General features: G+C 49.3%; 1 protein-coding gene across 1 annotated transcript; it reads right to left on the bottom strand.

Moving 5' to 3' along the window:
* Positions 1-794: 794 nt before the first annotated feature.
* On the bottom strand, positions 795-3,556 carry NDUFB4 (NADH:ubiquinone oxidoreductase subunit B4). Its single transcript, XM_069760471.1, has 3 exons — positions 3,328-3,556; positions 2,385-2,531; positions 795-907 (listed from the first exon to the last, which is right to left on the bottom strand). Exons 1-3 carry the CDS (start codon positions 3,502-3,504, stop codon positions 845-847), a joined length of 387 nt encoding a protein of 128 aa, XP_069616572.1. The 5' UTR covers positions 3,505-3,556; the 3' UTR covers positions 795-844.
* Positions 3,557-18,630: the final 15,074 nt, after the last annotated feature.

Below are 18,630 nucleotides of genomic sequence, written 5' to 3'. Positions count from 1 at the left end.
TTGCCCCTCAGACCATGAGGGGTCATCACAACAGAGACCCGAATCACAGGACAATAAAACAATCCTTATCTAAGAATTGGCCCAATATTTATGGACGTAACTGTTTATCACCCATGGTAATTCTGCTTCATGTCACCCATCTTATCCATGGTTTTTTTCCCCCCCTTTTTTTTTTCTATACTATGTTGTGCATAAATATGTGATTCTTCAGATTTTCTATTCGTCATTTGCCTGATGAAGAGACCTGTGTAGTCTCGAAAGCTGCGATTTGTTACCATCTTCTCAGTTCGCCATTAAAAGGTATCAACCACTGAGGACTCTCAATTCTAAATATTTTTCTATCTACTGGCTATCTACACGGTACCAAGTTATATTTCTTTCCTGTATGAGGAGACTGTTACGGTCAGCCGTGTTCTGTACATGCAGATACTCGGCGTTTCTGCAACGATGACAAAAAAATAGAGCAGAGCAGAAACTGAATGAGCGGCCGGAGCAGGCAGCCTACAAACACTGCAGAACTGGACATGCAGATTTGGATGTGACTAGAGTATAAGCAGAGGCTTCATCTTCTCACCAGACAGGAGGCGACCAGCAAAGCAAGAACCTGAGAATAAGGCCGGGTCACACTTGTGAGTGCAATGCAATAAACTCGCACAAGTCTCTGGCATCAACACCTGGCACTGCCGCTGGCACTCAGGACCGGTGTGTGCGGCTGCATGTATTTCTATGTCCCGAGTGTCGGCGCACTCCCCCTCCCCCACAGCCCAGGCGGTGAAGCATCAGGACCACAAGGCGACAGTGCAGGGACTTTATTACGGGACACAGGTTCGGTGTGGAGCCGCCGTCAGTTTGAGAGGTGGAACGGACGCTCGTATTTTCCCTCTTTGATGAGCTTTTCCTTTCGCTCCTGTAGAAAACATAAGAAATAAGAGTAAGGGCAGAGACACACTGGAAGGGCTCATACTCCGATGAGCCTCGCATGTTAATACCCGGCGCTGCTGCCGGCACTCAGATCGGAGCGTGCGGCCGCATAGGAATACATGTATCCGCACGCTCCGCTCCTGTGTGCCGGGTGCAGACTCATCCGAGTTTCTCGCAAGTGAGTATGAGCCCTAAACCTGGTACTGGCTGTCGGCTCTCCTGCCCTTGACAGCTGCATAGTAATCCATCATGGCGTCATGTTCCGGTCAGGAGAGCTGCCGGCCAGTCCGCGCAGTTCGATTATCGCAGGAGGAACACGGCCGTGTGTCTCTGCCCTCAGAAAAAGAAGAGCCGACGATCTAATTACAGACTGCACTGAATACGGGGAGAGCTGGAAACACTCCGCCTCATACTCCGCTCACAGCCAGAGCTGCAGCCAGAATTCAGGAGGCGTCCGGCTCCGCACTGGGGCGAAGATTTATCATCCTCAGGGTGTGCAGCCGGTCAGGAATCGCTGTGGGTCGGACGCTCGGTGCAGCCTCTGGATGTTATAGCACAGTGGGGGGATTTCCAGAGACGCCCGTGGAGACGGACATGGGGCGCGTCTCTCCAGACCGCAGCGCGTCTCTGCAAGAGAAGTGTCACCCGTACAATGTATCGGACGTGGTGATGGATCCCTGATCAGAGGCGTCACCTGCGCTCTACAGACGGCGGCGGCGGACCCTGGGTACACAGCGCTGACCGTCCCGGATCGTCTGCACCCGGCCTCACTGGATCATTCCAAACCATCATCACAACCGCTGCTGAGAACATTCAGAGGCCGAGAACCCTCCTGACCCAACACGTCTCACAGCTGAAGGTTTGTTACAGTTGTAGCCAGTCTAGACAAACCCAGATATAAATCCCATGTGTCGCCCCCCCCGCAGCGTCGCCCCCACAAACCCACACTGCAATCAGCCCACGCAGGACGGCAGCAGCCCACCAGAAGGACTATAACAGCAGCCCACCTAAGTATCTGAGGAGTCCCAGGCTGTGGGGGGATACGTGGCTGCCCCCGATATACCGCATCCTGCAGCCGGACCGGAGCCGTCACTGCAGAGTGTCAGCAGATGGTGCCATCACCTCCCCACCACTGTAACAAACCCTCAGCTGTGCGCACTAGAGCTGAGCGAGTTTCCGTCATCCCAGGGTTATGCTCCAACACCAAGGAAACCAGAAGCCCCCGGCTACAAACAGCGGCGTTTCCATTCACTGACAGCCATCAGAGATCTTCTCCTGGAGCCTGTGGATTATTCCAGGCCGGACAGCAGCAGATCTGGCGCCATGAATGGGGGATGGGTGCAGTGAACTGAAGGCAGACCCCCATCAGATGCATCAGCAGGGGTGGCCCGATGGCCCCACTCGCTAGGCCCCACCCACTGCGGAGCACAGGGCGGAGTCAGTAAATGGCGGCAGCGGCTCACCCGGTCCTTCATGATGATTGTATAAAGGAAGAGGAAGGGGCCGACGGTCCAGAAGAGGCCGAGCAGCGAGTTCTTGGGCGTCGGCCGGAAGTTGGGGTAAATGTTCTGATTCCGGGCAAACATCCAGCGGGTGATAGCGGGGTCTTCCTGTAGGGAGGAGAGACGGGTGACAGCAGCGGCCATGTGACCCAGAAGCCCCCAATGCTTTATCTACCCAGCACCACATCTGCAGCTGGGGCCCAGGAGCCCCTGCCCGCCACCCCATAGATACGCGGCCCCCAGGAGCCCCTGCCCGCCACCCCATACGTACGCGGCCCCCAGGAGCCCCTGCCCGCCACCCCATCCGTACGTGGCCCCCAGGAGCCCCTGTCACCCCCCCCATCCGTTACGTGGCCCCCAGGAGCCCCTGCCCTCCACCCCATCCGTACGTGGCCCCCAGGAGCCCCTGTCACCCCCCATCCGTTACGTGGCCCCCGGGAACCCCTGCCCTCCACCCCATACGTACGCGGCCCCCAGGAGCCCCCGTCACCCCCCCCCCCATCCGTTACGTGGCCCCCAGGAGCCCCTGCCCTCCACCCCATCCGTACGTGGCCCCCGGGAGCCCCTGCCCTCCACCCTATACGTACGTGGCCCCCAGGAGCCCCTGCCCTCCACCCCCCCATCCGTTACGTGGCCCCCGGGAGCCCCTGCCCTCCACCCTATACGTACGTGGCCCCCAGGAGCCCCTGCCCTCCACCCCCCCCATCCGTTACGTGGCCCCCGAGAGCCCCTGCTCCCCCCCCCATCCGTTACGTGGCCCCCCGGAGCCCCTGCTCCCCCCCCCCATCCGTTACGTGGCCCCCGGGAGCCCCTGCACTCCACCCCGTACGTTACGTGGCCCCCGGGAGCCCCTGCTCCCCCCTCCCCCCCATCCGTTACGCGGCCCCCGGGAGCCCCTGCTCACCACCATGCCGGTCCTGTGCGGATTATTGAGCTTCAGCAGATATTCCCTCTTCACCTGCGCCCTCAGGGCCTGGCGCCTCTCCTGCAGCCTCCGCTGCTCCGGGGTCAGGTCATAATACCGGGCCGGGTCCAGCCCCTCCGGCCGACTGGCGAGAGGACTCTCCTTGTACTCCACCATGACACAAGGACACTGACTGAACTCGCCCAACTTTATTGACAACTCCAGTCCTGACAGAGACACGGCGTGCAGAACCAGCTCTGACCACCAGAGGGAGATATACAGCATACAGCTCCAGCAAGAACTGCTAGAGGGAAATATACAGCGAGAACTACCAGCACCAACCACAAGAGGGAGACATACAATACCAAAAATAACCACCAGAGGGAGATAGAAGCATACAGTACCAGTAGCCACAACTGAGACATACAGCATACAGTACCAGCAGTAACCACCAGAGGGAGATATTCAGAAAGCATTAGCGGCAATGCCACTAGAGGGAGCACTACCTGCTTCAGACGTTGGCAGGAGGCTGAACCCCGGTAGAAGTCTCAACAACCACTAGATGGCGCAGTATCACAATTCGAGCGGTGTAATGACTTGAGTTGGCCGCCAGAGGGCACCGCTTTATCACCATTTCCATTTTCTGAGGGGTCGCAATGGAATCCAAACATGATGAAGGCTATTGTGTGACAGCAAGCAGAGGTGTGAGCAGAACATCTGGGGGGACATGGCAGACCCCACATGACGCCCGCCGACCCCCGCTGCGTCACCCGCAATAAAGAGGAGCTCGCTAGGGGGCTACAACAGTGGGGGCCGCCCCCTATAAACTAGTGATCGCACGGCGCCCACCCGGAAGTGTTTGGGGTCCGACATGTCAGCGGCGACCCTCAGTTACCCCAAACTCTGCACAGTCAGGGATCACCTGGGTTTAGTCAGTATCGTGAAGGGTTAATGCCGCGTCATCCCTACAAGATGGCGGCAGCCGGGGGGAGGGGGGGCACATACACGAGGCCCCCAATACTGGCCCCGAAGGGAGTCCACTCCGGCCCGCGCCTCGCCCCAAAACCCCGGAGAGGTGAAGTCAGAAGGGCGAGAATGTGCTGAAAACGGAGAAAAGGACCGCGCCCCGGAGAGGAGGCTGAGATACAGCAGTATCACACAGGAGAGGATTAGATACACAGCTCAGCAGACAGTATCACACAGGATAGGATTAGATACACGGCTCAGCAGTCAGTATCACACAGGATAGGATTAGATACACGGCTCAGCAGACAGTATCACACAGGAGAGGATTAGATACACGGCTCAGCAGTCAGTATCACACAGGATAGGATTAGATACACGGCTCAGCAGTCAGTATCATACAGGATAGGATTAGATACACGGCTCAACAGACAGTATCACAGGAGAGGATTAGATACACAGCTCAGCAGTCAGTATCACACAGGAGAGGATTAGATACACGGCTCAGCAGTCAGTATCACACAGGATAGGATTAGATACACGGCTCAGCAGTCAGTATCACACAGGATAGGATTAGATACACAGCTCAGCAGTCAGTATCACACAGGAGAGGATTAGATACACGGCTCAGCAGTCAGTATCACACAGGAGAGGATTAGATACACGGCTCAGCAGTCAGTATCACACAGGAGAGGATTAGATACACGGCTCAGCAGTCAGTATCACACAGGAGAGGATTAGATACACGGCTCAGCAGACAGTATCACACAGGATAGGATTAGATACACGGCTCAGCAGACAGTATCACACAGGATAGGATTAGATACACGGCTCAGCAGTCAGTATCACACAGGATAGGATTAGATACACGGCTCAGCAGTCAGTATCACACAGGAGAGGATTAGATACACGGCTCAGCAGTCAGTATCACACAGGAGAGGATTAGATACACGGCTCAGCAGTCAGTATCACACAGGAGAGGATTAGATACACAGCTCAGCAGTCAGTATCACACAGGAGAGGATTAGATACACGGCTCAGCAGTCAGTATCACACAGGATAGGATTAGATACACAGCTCAGCAGACAGTATCACACAGGATAGGATTAGATACACGGCTCAGCAGTCAGTATCACACAGGATAGGATTAGATACACGGCTCAGCAGTCAGTATCACACAGGAGAGGATTAGATACACGGCTCAGCAGTCAGTATCACACAGGATAGGATTAGATACACGGCTCAGCAGACAGTATCACACAGGACAGGATTAGATACACGGCTCAGCAGTCAGTATCACACAGGATAGGATTAGATACACGGCTCAGCAGTCAGTATTACACAGGAGAGGATTAGATACACGGCTCAGCAGTCAGTATCACACAGGATAGGATTAGATACACGGCTCAGCAGTCAGTATCACACAGGATAGGATTAGATACACAGCTCAGCAGTCAGTATCACACAGGAGAGGATTAGATACACGGCTCAGCAGTCAGTATCACACAGGAGAGGATTAGATACACAGCTCAGCAGTCAGTATCACACAGGATAGGATTAGATACACAGCTCAGCAGTCAGTATCACACAGGATAGGATTAGATACACAGCTCAGCAGTCAGTATCACACAGGAGAGGATTAGATACACGGCTCAGCAGTCAGTATCACACAGGATAGGATTAGATACACGGCTCAGCAGACAGTATCACACAGGACAGGATTAGATACACGGCTCAGCAGTCAGTATCACACAGGATAGGATTAGATACACGGCTCAGCAGTCAGTATTACACAGGAGAGGATTAGATACACGGCTCAGCAGTCAGTATCACACAGGATAGGATTAGATACACGGCTCAGCAGTCAGTATCACACAGGATAGGATTAGATACACGGCTCAGCAGTCAGTATCACACAGGATAGGATTAGATACACGGCTCAGCACACAGTATCACACAGGAGAGGATTAGATACACAGCTCAGCAGACAGTATCACACAGGATAGGATTAGATACACAGCTCAGCAGTCAGTATCACACAGGAGAGGATTAGATACACAGCTCAGCAGACAGTATCACACAGGATAGGATTAGATACACGGCTCAGCAGTCAGTATCACACAGGATAGGATTAGATACACGGCTCAGCAGACAGTATCACACAGGAGAGGATTAGATACACGGCTCAGCAGACAGTATCACACAGGAGAGGATTAGATACACGGCTCAGCAGACAGTATCACACAGGAGAGGATTAGATACACGGCTCAGCAGACAGTATCACACAGGAGAGGATTAGATACACAGCTCAGCAGACAGTATCACACAGGAGAGGATTAGATACACAGCTCAGCAGTCAGTATCACACAGGAGAGGATTAGATACACAGCTCAGCAGACAGTATCACACAGGAGAGGATTAGATACACAGCTCAGCAGACAGTATCACACAGGAGAGGATTAGATACACAGCTCAGCAGTCAGTATCACACAGGAGAGGATTAGATACACGGCTCAGCAGTCAGTATCACACAGGAGAGGATTAGATACACAGCTCAGCAGACAGTATCACACATGATAGGATTAGATACACAGCTCAGCAGACAGTATCACACAGGATAGGATTAGATACACGGCTCAGCAGTCAGTATCACACAGGATAGGATTAGATACACAGCTCAGCAGTCAGTATCACACAGGATAGGATTAAATACACAGCTCAGCAGTCAGTATCACACAAGAGAGGATTAGATACACAGCTCAGCAGTCAGTATCACACAGGAGAGGATTAGATACACGGCTCAGCAGTATCACACAGGAGAGGATTAGATACACAGCTCAGCAGTCAGTATCACACAGGAGAGGATTAGATACACGGCTCAGCAGTCAGTATCACACAGGAGAAGATTAGATACACAGCTCAGCAGTCAGTATCACACAGGATAGGATTAGATACACAGCTCAGCAGTCAGTATCACACAGGAGAGGATTAGATACACAGCTCAGCAGTCAGTATCACACAGGATAGGATTAGATACACGGCTCAGCAGACAGTATCACACAGGATAGGATTAGATACACGGCTCAGCAGTATCACACAGGAGAGGATTAGATACACAGCTCAGCAGTCAGTATCACACAGGAGAGGATTAGATACACGGCTCAGCAGTCAGTATCACACAGGATAGGATTAGATACACAGCTCAGCAGACAGTATCATACAGGATAGGATTAGATACACGGCTCAACAGACAGTATCACACAGGATAGGATTAGATACACGGCTCAGCAGTCAGTATCATACAGGATAGGATTAGATACACGGCTCAGCAGTCAGTATCACACAGGAGAGGATTAGATACACGGCTAAGCAGTATCACACAGGAGAGGATTAGATACACAGCTCAGCAGTCAGTATCACACAGGAGAGGATTAGATACACGGCTCAGCAGTCAGTATCACACAGGATAGGATTAGATACACAGCTCAGCAGACAGTATCATACAGGATAGGATTAGATACACGGCTCAACAGACAGTATCACACAGGATAGGATTAGATACACGGCTCAGCAGTCAGTATCATACAGGATAGGATTAGATACACGGCTCAGCAGTCAGTACCACACAGGATAGGATTAGATACACGGCTCAGCAGTCAGTATCACACAGGATAGGATTAGATACACGGCTCAGCAGTCAGTATCACACAGGAGAGGATTAGATACACGGCTGAGCAGACAGTATCACACAGGAGAGGATTAGATACACGGCTCAGCAGACAGTACCACACAGGAGAGGATTAGATACACGGCTCAGCAGTCAGTATCACACAGGAGAGGATTAGATACACGGCTCAGCAGTCAATATCACACAGGAGAGGATTAGATACACGGCTCAGCAGACAGTATCACACAGGATAGGATTAGATACACGGCTCAGCAGTCAGTATCACACAGGATAGGATTAGATACACAGCTCAGCAGACAGAATCACACAGGATAGGATTAGATACACGGCTCAACAGTCAGTATCACACAGGATAGGATTAGATACACGGCTCAGCAGTCAGTATCATACAGGATAGGATTAGATACACGGCTCAGCAGTCAGTACCACACAGGATAGGATTAGATACATGGCTCAGCAGTCAGTATCACACAGGAGAGGATTAGATACACGGCTCAGCAGTCAGTATCACACAGGATAGGATTAGATACACGGCTCAGCAGACAGTATCACACAGGAGAGGATTAGATACACGGCTCAGCAGACAGTATCACACAGGATAGGATTAGATACACGGCTCAGCAGACAGTATCACACAGGAGAGGATTAGATACACGGCTCAGCAGACAGTATCACACAGGATAGGATTAGATACACGGCTCAGCAGACAGTATCACACAGGAGAGGATTAGATACACGGCTCAGCAGTCAGTATCACACAGGAGAGGATTAGATACACAGCTCAGCAGTCAGTATCACACAGGAGAGGATTAGATACACGGCTCAGCAGACAGTATCACACAGGATAGGATTAGATACACGGCTCAGCAGACAGTATCACACAGGATAGGATTAGATACACAGCTCAGCAGTCAGTATCACACAGGAGAGGATTAGATACACGGCTCAGCAGACAGTATCACACAGGAGAGGATTAGATACACGGCTCAGCAGTCAGTATCACACAGGATAGGATTAGATACACAGCTCAGCAGACAGTATCACACAGGAGAGGATTAGATACACAGCTCAGCAGACAGTATCACACAGGAGAGGATTAGATACACGGCTCAGGAGACAGTATCACACAGGATAGGATTAGATACAGGCTCAGCAGACAGTATCACACAGGAGAGGATTAGATACACGGCTCAGTAGTCAGTATCACACAGGATAGGATTAGATACACAGCTCAGCAGACAGTATCACACAGGAGAGGATTAGATACACAGCTCAGCAGACAGTATCACACAGGAGAGGATTAGATACACGGCTCAGGAGACAGTATCACACAGGAGAGGATTAGATACACGGCTCAGCAGTCAGTATCACACAGGAGAGGATTAGATACACGGCTCAGCAGTCAGTATCACACAGGATAGGATTAGATACACGGCTCAGCAGACAGTATCACACAGGAGAGGATTAGATACACAGCTCAGCAGACAGTATCACACATTATAGGATTAGATACACAGCTCAGCAGTCAGTATCACACAGGATAGGATTCGATACACGGCTCAGCAGTCAGTATCACACAGGAGAGGATTAGATACACAGCTCAGCAGACAGTATCACACAGGAGAGGATTAGATACACGGCTGAGCAGACAGTATCACACAGGAGAGGATTAGATACACGGCTCAGCAGACAGTACCACACAGGAGAGGATTAGATACACGGCTCAGCAGTCAGTATCACACAGGAGAGGATTAGATACACAGCTCAGCAGACAGTATCACACAGGAGAGGATTAGATACACGGCTCAGCAGACAGTATCACACAGGAGAGGATTAGATACACAGCTCAGCAGACAGTATCACACAGGATAGGATTAGATACACAGCTCAGCAGACAGTATCACACAGGAGAGGATTAGATACACAGCTCAGCAGACAGTATCACACAGGAGAGGATTAGATACACCGCTCAGCAGTCAGTATCACACAGGATAGGATTAGATACACAGCTCAGCAGACAGTATCACACAGGAGAGGATTAGATACACAGCTCAGCAGACAGTATCACACATTATAGGATTAGATACACAGCTCAGCAGTCAGTATCACACAGGATAGGATTCGATACACGGCTCAGCAGTCAGTATCACACAGGAGAGGATTAGATACACAGCTCAGCAGACAGTATCACACAGGAGAGGAATAGATACACGGCTCAGCAGACAGTATCACACAGGAGAGGATTAGATACACGGCTGAGCAGACAGTATCACACAGGAGAGGATTAGAAACATGGCTCAGCAGACAGTACCACACAGGAGAGGATTAGATACACGGCTCAGCAGTCAGTATCACACAGGAGAGGATTAGATACACGTCTCAGCAGTCAGTATCACAAAGGATAGGATTAGATACACAGCTCAGCAGATAGTATCACACAGGAGAGGATTAGATACACAGCTCAGCAGACAGTATCACACAGGAGAGGATTAGATACACGGCTCAGCAGACAGTATCACACAGGAGAGGATTAGATACACAGCTCAGCAGACAGTATCACACAGGATAGGATTAGATACACAGCTCAGCAGACAGTATCACACAGGAGAGGATTAGATACACGGCTCAGCAGACAGTATCACACAGGATAGGATTAGATACACGGCTCAGCAGTCAGTATCACACAGGAGAGGATTAGATACACAGCTCAGCAGACAGTATCACACCGGATAGGATTAGATACACGGCTCAGCAGTCAGTATCACACAGGAGAGGATTAGATACACAGCTCAGCAGACAGTTTCACACAGGAGAGGATTAGATACACGACTCAGCAGACAGTATCACACAGGATAGGATTAGATACACAGCTCAGCAGTCAGTATCACACAGGAGAGGATTAGCTACACGGCTCAGCAGTATCACACAGGAGAGGATTAGATACACGGCTCAGCAGACAGTATCACACAGGAGAGGATTAGATACACGGCTCAGCAGACAGTATCACACAGGAGAGGATTAGATACACGGCTCAGCAGACAGTATCACACAGGAGAGGATTAGATACACGACTCAGCAGACAGTATCACACAGGAGAGGATTAGATACACAGCTCAGCAGTCAGTATCACACAGGAGAGGATTAGATACACAGCTCAGCAGACAGTATCACACAGGAGAGGATTAGATACACAGCTCAGCACACAGTATCACACAGGAGAGGATTAGATACACGGCTCAGCAGTCAGTATCACACAGGAGAGGATTAGATACACGGCTCAGCAGTCAGTATCACACAGGAGAGGATTAGATACACGGCTCAGCAGACAGTATCACACATGATAGGATTAGATACACAGCTCAGCAGACAGTATCACACAGGATAGGATTAGATACACGGCTCAGCAGTCAGTATCACACAGGATAGGATTAGATACACAGCTCAGCAGTCAGTATCACACAGGATAGGATTAGATACACAGCTCAGCAGTCAGTATCACACAAGAGAGGATTAGATACACAGCTCAGCAGTCAGTATCACACAGGAGAGGATTAGATACACGGCTCAGCAGTATCACACAGGAGAGGATTAGATACACAGCTCAGCAGTCAGTATCACACAGGAGAGGATTAAATACACGGCTCAGCAGTCAGTATCACACAGGAGAAGATTAGATACACAGCTCAGCAGTCAGTATCACACAGGATAGGATTAGATACACAGCTCAGCAGTCAGTATCACACAGGAGAGGATTAGATACACAGCTCAGCAGTCAGTATCACACAGGATAGGATTAGATACACGGCTCAGCAGACAGTATCACACAGGATAGGATTAGATACACAGCTCAGCAGTCAGTATCACACAGGAGAGGATTAGATACACGGCTCAGCAGTCAGTATCATACAGGATAGGATTAGATACACGGCTCAACAGACAGTATCACACAGGATAGGATTAGATACACGGCTCAGCAGTCAGTATCATACAGGATAGGATTAGATACACGGCTCAGCAGTCAGTACCACACAGGATAGGATTAGATACACGGCTCAGCAGTCAGTATCACACAGGAGAGGATTAGATACACGGCTCAGCAGTCAGTATCACACAGGATAGGATTAGATACACGGCTCAGCAGACAGTATCACACAGGAGAGGATTAGATACACAGCACAGCAGTCAGTATCACACAGGAGAGGATTAGATACACGGCTCAGCAGACAGTATCACACAGGATAGGATTAGATACACGGCTCAGCAGTCAGTATCACACAGGAGAGGATTAGATACACTGCTCAGCAGACAGTATCACACAGGAGAGGATTAGATACACGGCTCAGCAGTCAGTATCACACAGGATAGGATTAGATACACAGCTCAGCAGACAGTATCACACCGGAGAGGATTAGATACACAGCTCAGCAGACAGTATCACACAGGAGAGGATTAGATACACAGCTCAGCAGTCAGTATCACACAGGAGAGGATTAGATACACAGCTCAGCAGACAGTATCACACAGGAGAGGATTAGATACACAGCTCAGCAGACAGTATCACACAGGAGAGGATTAGATACACAGCTCAGCAGACAGTATCACACATTATAGGATTAGATACACAGCTCAACAGTCAGTATCACACAGGATAGGATTAGATACACGGCTCAGCAGTCAGTATCACACAGTAGAGGATTAGATACACAGCTCAGCAGACAGTATCACACAGGAGAGGATTAGATACATGGCTCAGCAGTCAGTATCACACAGGAGAGGATTAGATACACAGCTCAGCAGACAGTATCACACAGGAGAGGATTAGCTACACGGCTCAGGAGTATCACACAGGAGAGGATTAGATACACAGCTCAGCAGTCAGTATCACACAGGAGAGGATTAGCTACACGGCTCAGCAGTATCACACAGGAGAGGATTAGATACACAGCTCAGCAGTCAGTATCACACAGGAGAGGATTAGATACACGGCTCAGCAGTCAGTATCACACAGGAGAGGATTAGATACACAGCTCAGCAGACAGTATCACACATGATAGGATTAGATACACAGCTCAGCAGACAGTATCACACAGGATAGGATTAGATACACGGCTCAGCAGTCAGTATCACACAGGAGAGGATTAGATACACGGCTCAGCAGTCAGTATCACACAGGAGAGGATTAGATACACGGCTCAGCAGACAGTATCACACAGGATAGGATTAGATACACGGCTCAGCAGACAGTATCACACAGGATAGGATTAGATACACGGCTCAGCAGTATCACACAGGAGAGGATTAGATACACAGCTCAGCAGTCAGTATCACACAGGAGAGGATTAGATACACGGCTCAGCAGTCAGTATCACACAGGATAGGATTAGATACACAGCTCAGCAGACAGTATCATACAGGATAGGATTAGATACACGGCTCAACAGACAGTATCACACAGGATAGGATTAGATACACGGCTCAGCAGTCAGTATCATACAGGATAGGATTAGATACACGGCTCAGCAGTCAGTATCACACAGGAGAGGATTAGATACACGGCTCAGCAGTATCACACAGGAGAGGATTAGATACACAGCTCAGCAGTCAGTATCACACAGGAGAGGATTAGATACACGGCTCAGCAGTCAGTATCACACAGGATAGGATTAGATACACAGCTCAGCAGACAGTATCATACAGGATAGGATTAGATACACGGCTCAACAGACAGTATCACACAGGATAGGATTAGATACACGGCTCAGCAGTCAGTATCATACAGGATAGGATTAGATACACGGCTCAGCAGTCAGTACCACACAGGATAGGATTAGATACACGGCTCAGCAGTCAGTATCACACAGGAGAGGATTAGATACACGGCTCAGCAGTCAGTATCACACAGGATAGGATTAGATACACGGCTCAGCAGTCAGTATCACACAGGAGAGGATTAGATACACGGCTCAGCAGTCAGTATCACACAGGATAGGATTAGATACACGGCTCAGCAGACAGTATCACACAGGAGAGGATTAGATACACAGCTCAGCAGTCAGTATCACACAGGAGAGGATTAGATACACGGCTCAGCAGACAGTATCACACAGGAGAGGATTAGATACACGGCTCAGCAGACAGTATCACACAGGAGAGGATTAGATACACAGCTCAGCAGACAGCATCACACAGGAGAGGATTAGATACACAGCTCAGCAGTCAGTATCACACAGGAGAGGATTAGATACACAGCTCAGCAGACAGTATCACACAGGAGAGGATTAGATACACAGCTCAGCAGACAGTATCACACAGGAGAGGATTAGATACACGGCTCAGCAGTCAGTATCACACAGGAGAGGATTAGATACACAGCTCAGCAGACAGTATCACACAGGATAGGATTAGATACACAGCTCAGCAGTCAGTATCACACAGGAGAGGATTAGCTACACGGCTCAGCAGTATCACACAGGAGAGGATTAGATACACAGCTCAGCAGTCAGTATCACACAGGAGAGGATTAGATACACGGCTCAGCAGTCAGTATCACACAGGAGAGGATTAGATACACAGCTCAGCAGACAGTATCACACATGATAGGATTAGATACACAGCTCAGCAGACAGTATCACACAGGATAGGATTAGATACACGGCTCAGCAGTCAGTATCACACAGGATAGGATTAGATACACAGCTCAGCAGTCAGTATCACACAGGATAGGATTAGATACACAGCTCAGCAGTCAGTATCACACAAGAGAGGATTAGATACACAGCTCAGCAGTCAGTATCACACAGGAGAGGATTAGATACACGGCTCAGCAGTATCACACAGGAGAGGATTAGATACACAGCTCAGCAGTCAGTATCACACAGGAGAGGATTAGATACACGGCTCAGCAGTCAGTATCACACAGGAGAAGATTAGATACACAGCTCAGCAGTCAGTATCGCACAGGATAGGATTAGATACACAGCTCAGCAGTCAGTATCACACAGGAGAGGATTAGATACACAGCTCAGCAGTCAGTATCACACAGGATAGGATTAGATACACGGCTCAGCAGACAGTATCATACAGGAGAGGATTAGATACACGGCTCAGCAGTCAGTATCACACAGGAGAGGATTAGATACACAGCTCAGCAGTCAGTATCACACAGGATAGGATTAGATACACAGCTCAGCAGTCAGTATCACACAGGAGAGGATTAGATACACGGCTCAGCAGTCAGTATCACACAGGAGAAGATTAGATACACAGCTCAGCAGTCAGTATCACACAGGATAGGATTAGATACACGGCTCAGCAGTCAGTATCACACAGGAGAGGATTTGATACACAGCTCAGCAGTCAGTATCACACAGGATAGGATTAGATACACGGCTCAGCAGACAGTATCACACAGGATAGGATTAGATACACAGCTCAGCAGTCAGTATCACACAGGAGAGGATTAGATACACGGCTCAGCAGTAAGTATCATACAGGATAGGATTAGATACACGGCTCAACAGACAGTATCACACAGGATAGGATTAGATACACGGCTCAGCAGTCAGTATCATACAGGATAGGATTAGATACACGGCTCAGCAGTCAGTACCACACAGGATAGGATTAGATACACGGCTCAGCAGTCAGTATCACACAGGAGAGGATTAGATACACGGCTCAGCAGTCAGTATCACACAGGATAGGATTAGATACACGGCTCAGCAGACAGTATCACACAGGAGAGGATTAGATACACGGCTCAGCAGTCAGTATCACACAGGAGAGGATTAGATACACAGCTCAGCAGTCAGTATCACACAGGAGAGGATTAGATACACGGCTCAGCAGACAGTATCACACAGGAGAGGATTAGATACACGGCTCAGCAGTCAGTATCACACAGGAGAGGATTAGATACACGGCTCAGCAGACAGTATCACACAGGAGAGGATTAGATACACGGCTCAGCAGTCAGTATCACACAGGATAGGATTAGATACACAGCTCAGCAGACAGTATCACACAGGAGAGGATTAGATACACAGCTCAGCAGACAGTATCAAACGGGAGAGGATTAGATACACAGCTCAGCAGTCAGTATCACACAGGATAGGATTAGATACACAGCTCAGCAGACAGTATCACACAGGAGGATTAGATACACAGCTCAGCAGACAGTATCACACAGGAGAGGATTAGATACACAGCTCAGCAGACAGTATCACACATTATAGGATTAGATACACAGCTCAGCAGTCAGTATCACACAGGATAGGATTAGATACATGGCTCAGCAGTCAGTATCACACAGGAGAGGATTAGATACACAGCTCAGCAGACAGTATCACACAGGAGAGGATTAGATACATGGCTCAGCAGTCAGTATCACACAGGAGAGGATTAGATACATGGCTCAGCAGTATCACACAGGAGAGGATTAGATACACGGCTCAGCAGACAGTATCACACAGGAGAGGATTAGCTACACGGCTCAGCAGTATCACACAGGAGAGGATTAGATACACAGCTCAGCAGTCAGTATCACACAGGAGAGGATTAGCTACACGGCTCAGCAGTATCACACAGGAGAGGATTAGATACACAGCTCAACAGTCAGTATCACACAGGAGAGGATTAGATACACGGCTCAGCAGTCAGTATCACACAGGAGAGGATTAGATACACAGCTCAGCAGACAGTATCACACATGATAGGATTAGATACACAGCTCAGCAGTCAGTATCACACAGGATAGGATTAGATACACGGCTCAGCAGACAGTATCACACAGGATAGGATTAGATACACGGCTCAGCAGTCAGTATCACACAGGATAGGATTAGATACACAGCTCAGCAGTCAGTATCACACAGGATAGGATTAGATACACAGCTCAGCAGTCAGTATCACACAGGAGAGGATTAGATACACGGCTCAGCAGACAGTACCACACAGGAGAGGGTTAGATACACGGCTCAGCAGTCAGTATCACACAGGAGAGGATTAGATACACGGCTCAGCAGTCAGTATCACACAGGATAGGATTAGATACACAGCTCAGCAGACAGTATCATACAGGATAGGATTAGATACACGGCTCAACAGACAGTATCACACAGGATAGGATTAGATACACGGCTCAGCAGTCAGTATCATACAGGATAGGATTAGATACACGGCTCAGCAGTCAGTATCACACAGGAGAGGATTAGATACACGGCTCAGCAGTATCACACAGGAGAGGATTAGATACACAGCTCAGCAGTCAGTATCACACAGGAGAGGATTAGATACACGGCTCAGCAGTCAGTATCACACAGGATAGGATTAGATACACAGCTCAGCAGACAGTATCATACAGGATAGGATTAGATACACGGCTCAACAGACAGTATCACACAGGATAGGATTAGATACACGGCTCAGCAGTCAGTATCATACAGGATAGGATTAGATACACGGCTCAGCAGTCAGTACCACACAGGATAGGATTAGATACACGGCTCAGCAGTCAGTATCACACAGGAGAGGATTAGATACACGGCTCAGCAGTCAGTATCACACAGGATAGGATTAGATACACGGCTCAGCAGTCAGTATCACACAGGAGAGGATTAGATACACGGCTCAGCAGTCAGTATCACACAGGATAGGATTAGATACACGGCTCAGCAGACAGTATCACACAGGAGAGGATTAGATACACAGCTCAGCAGTCAGTATCACACAGGAGAGGATTAGATACACGGCTCAGCAGACAGTATCACACAGGAGAGGATTAGATACACGGCTCAGCAGACAGTATCACACAGGAGAGGATTAGATACACAGCTCAGCAGACAGCATCACACAGGAGAGGATTAGATACACAGCTCAGCAGTCAGTATCACACAGGAGAGGATTAGATACACAGCTCAGCAGACAGTATCACACAGGAGAGGATTAGATACACAGCTCAGCAGACAGTATCACACAGGAGAGGATTAGATACACGGCTCAGCAGTCAGTATCACACAGGAGAGGATTAGATACACAGCTCAGCAGACAGTATCACACAGGATAGGATTAGATACACAGCTCAGCAGTCAGTATCACACAGGAGAGGATTAGCTACACGGCTCAGCAGTATCACACAGGAGAGGATTAGATACACAGCTCAGCAGTCAGTATCACACAGGAGAGGATTAGATACACGGCTCAGCAGTCAGTATCACACAGGAGAGGATTAGATACACAGCTCAGCAGACAGTATCACACATGATAGGATTAGATACACAGCTCAGCAGACAGTATCACACAGGATAGGATTAGATACACGGCTCAGCAGTCAGTATCACACAGGATAGGATTAGATACACAGCTCAGCAGTCAGTATCACACAGGATAGGATTAGATACACAGCTCAGCAGTCAGTATCACACAAGAGAGGATTAGATACACAGCTCAGCAGTCAGTATCACACAGGAGAGGATTAGATACACGGCTCAGCAGTATCACACAGGAGAGGATTAGATACACAGCTCAGCAGTCAGTATCACACAGGAGAGGATTAGATACACGGCTCAGCAGTCAGTATCACACAGGAGAAGATTAGATACACAGCTCAGCAGTCAGTATCGCACAGGATAGGATTAGATACACAGCTCAGCAGT

The sequence above is a fragment of the Ranitomeya imitator genome, chromosome 3 (genome assembly GCF_032444005.1).
Source record: "Ranitomeya imitator isolate aRanImi1 chromosome 3, aRanImi1.pri, whole genome shotgun sequence".
NCBI lineage: Eukaryota > Metazoa > Chordata > Amphibia > Anura > Dendrobatidae > Ranitomeya > Ranitomeya imitator.
This window is presented reverse-complemented; position numbering and strand designations above follow the sequence as displayed.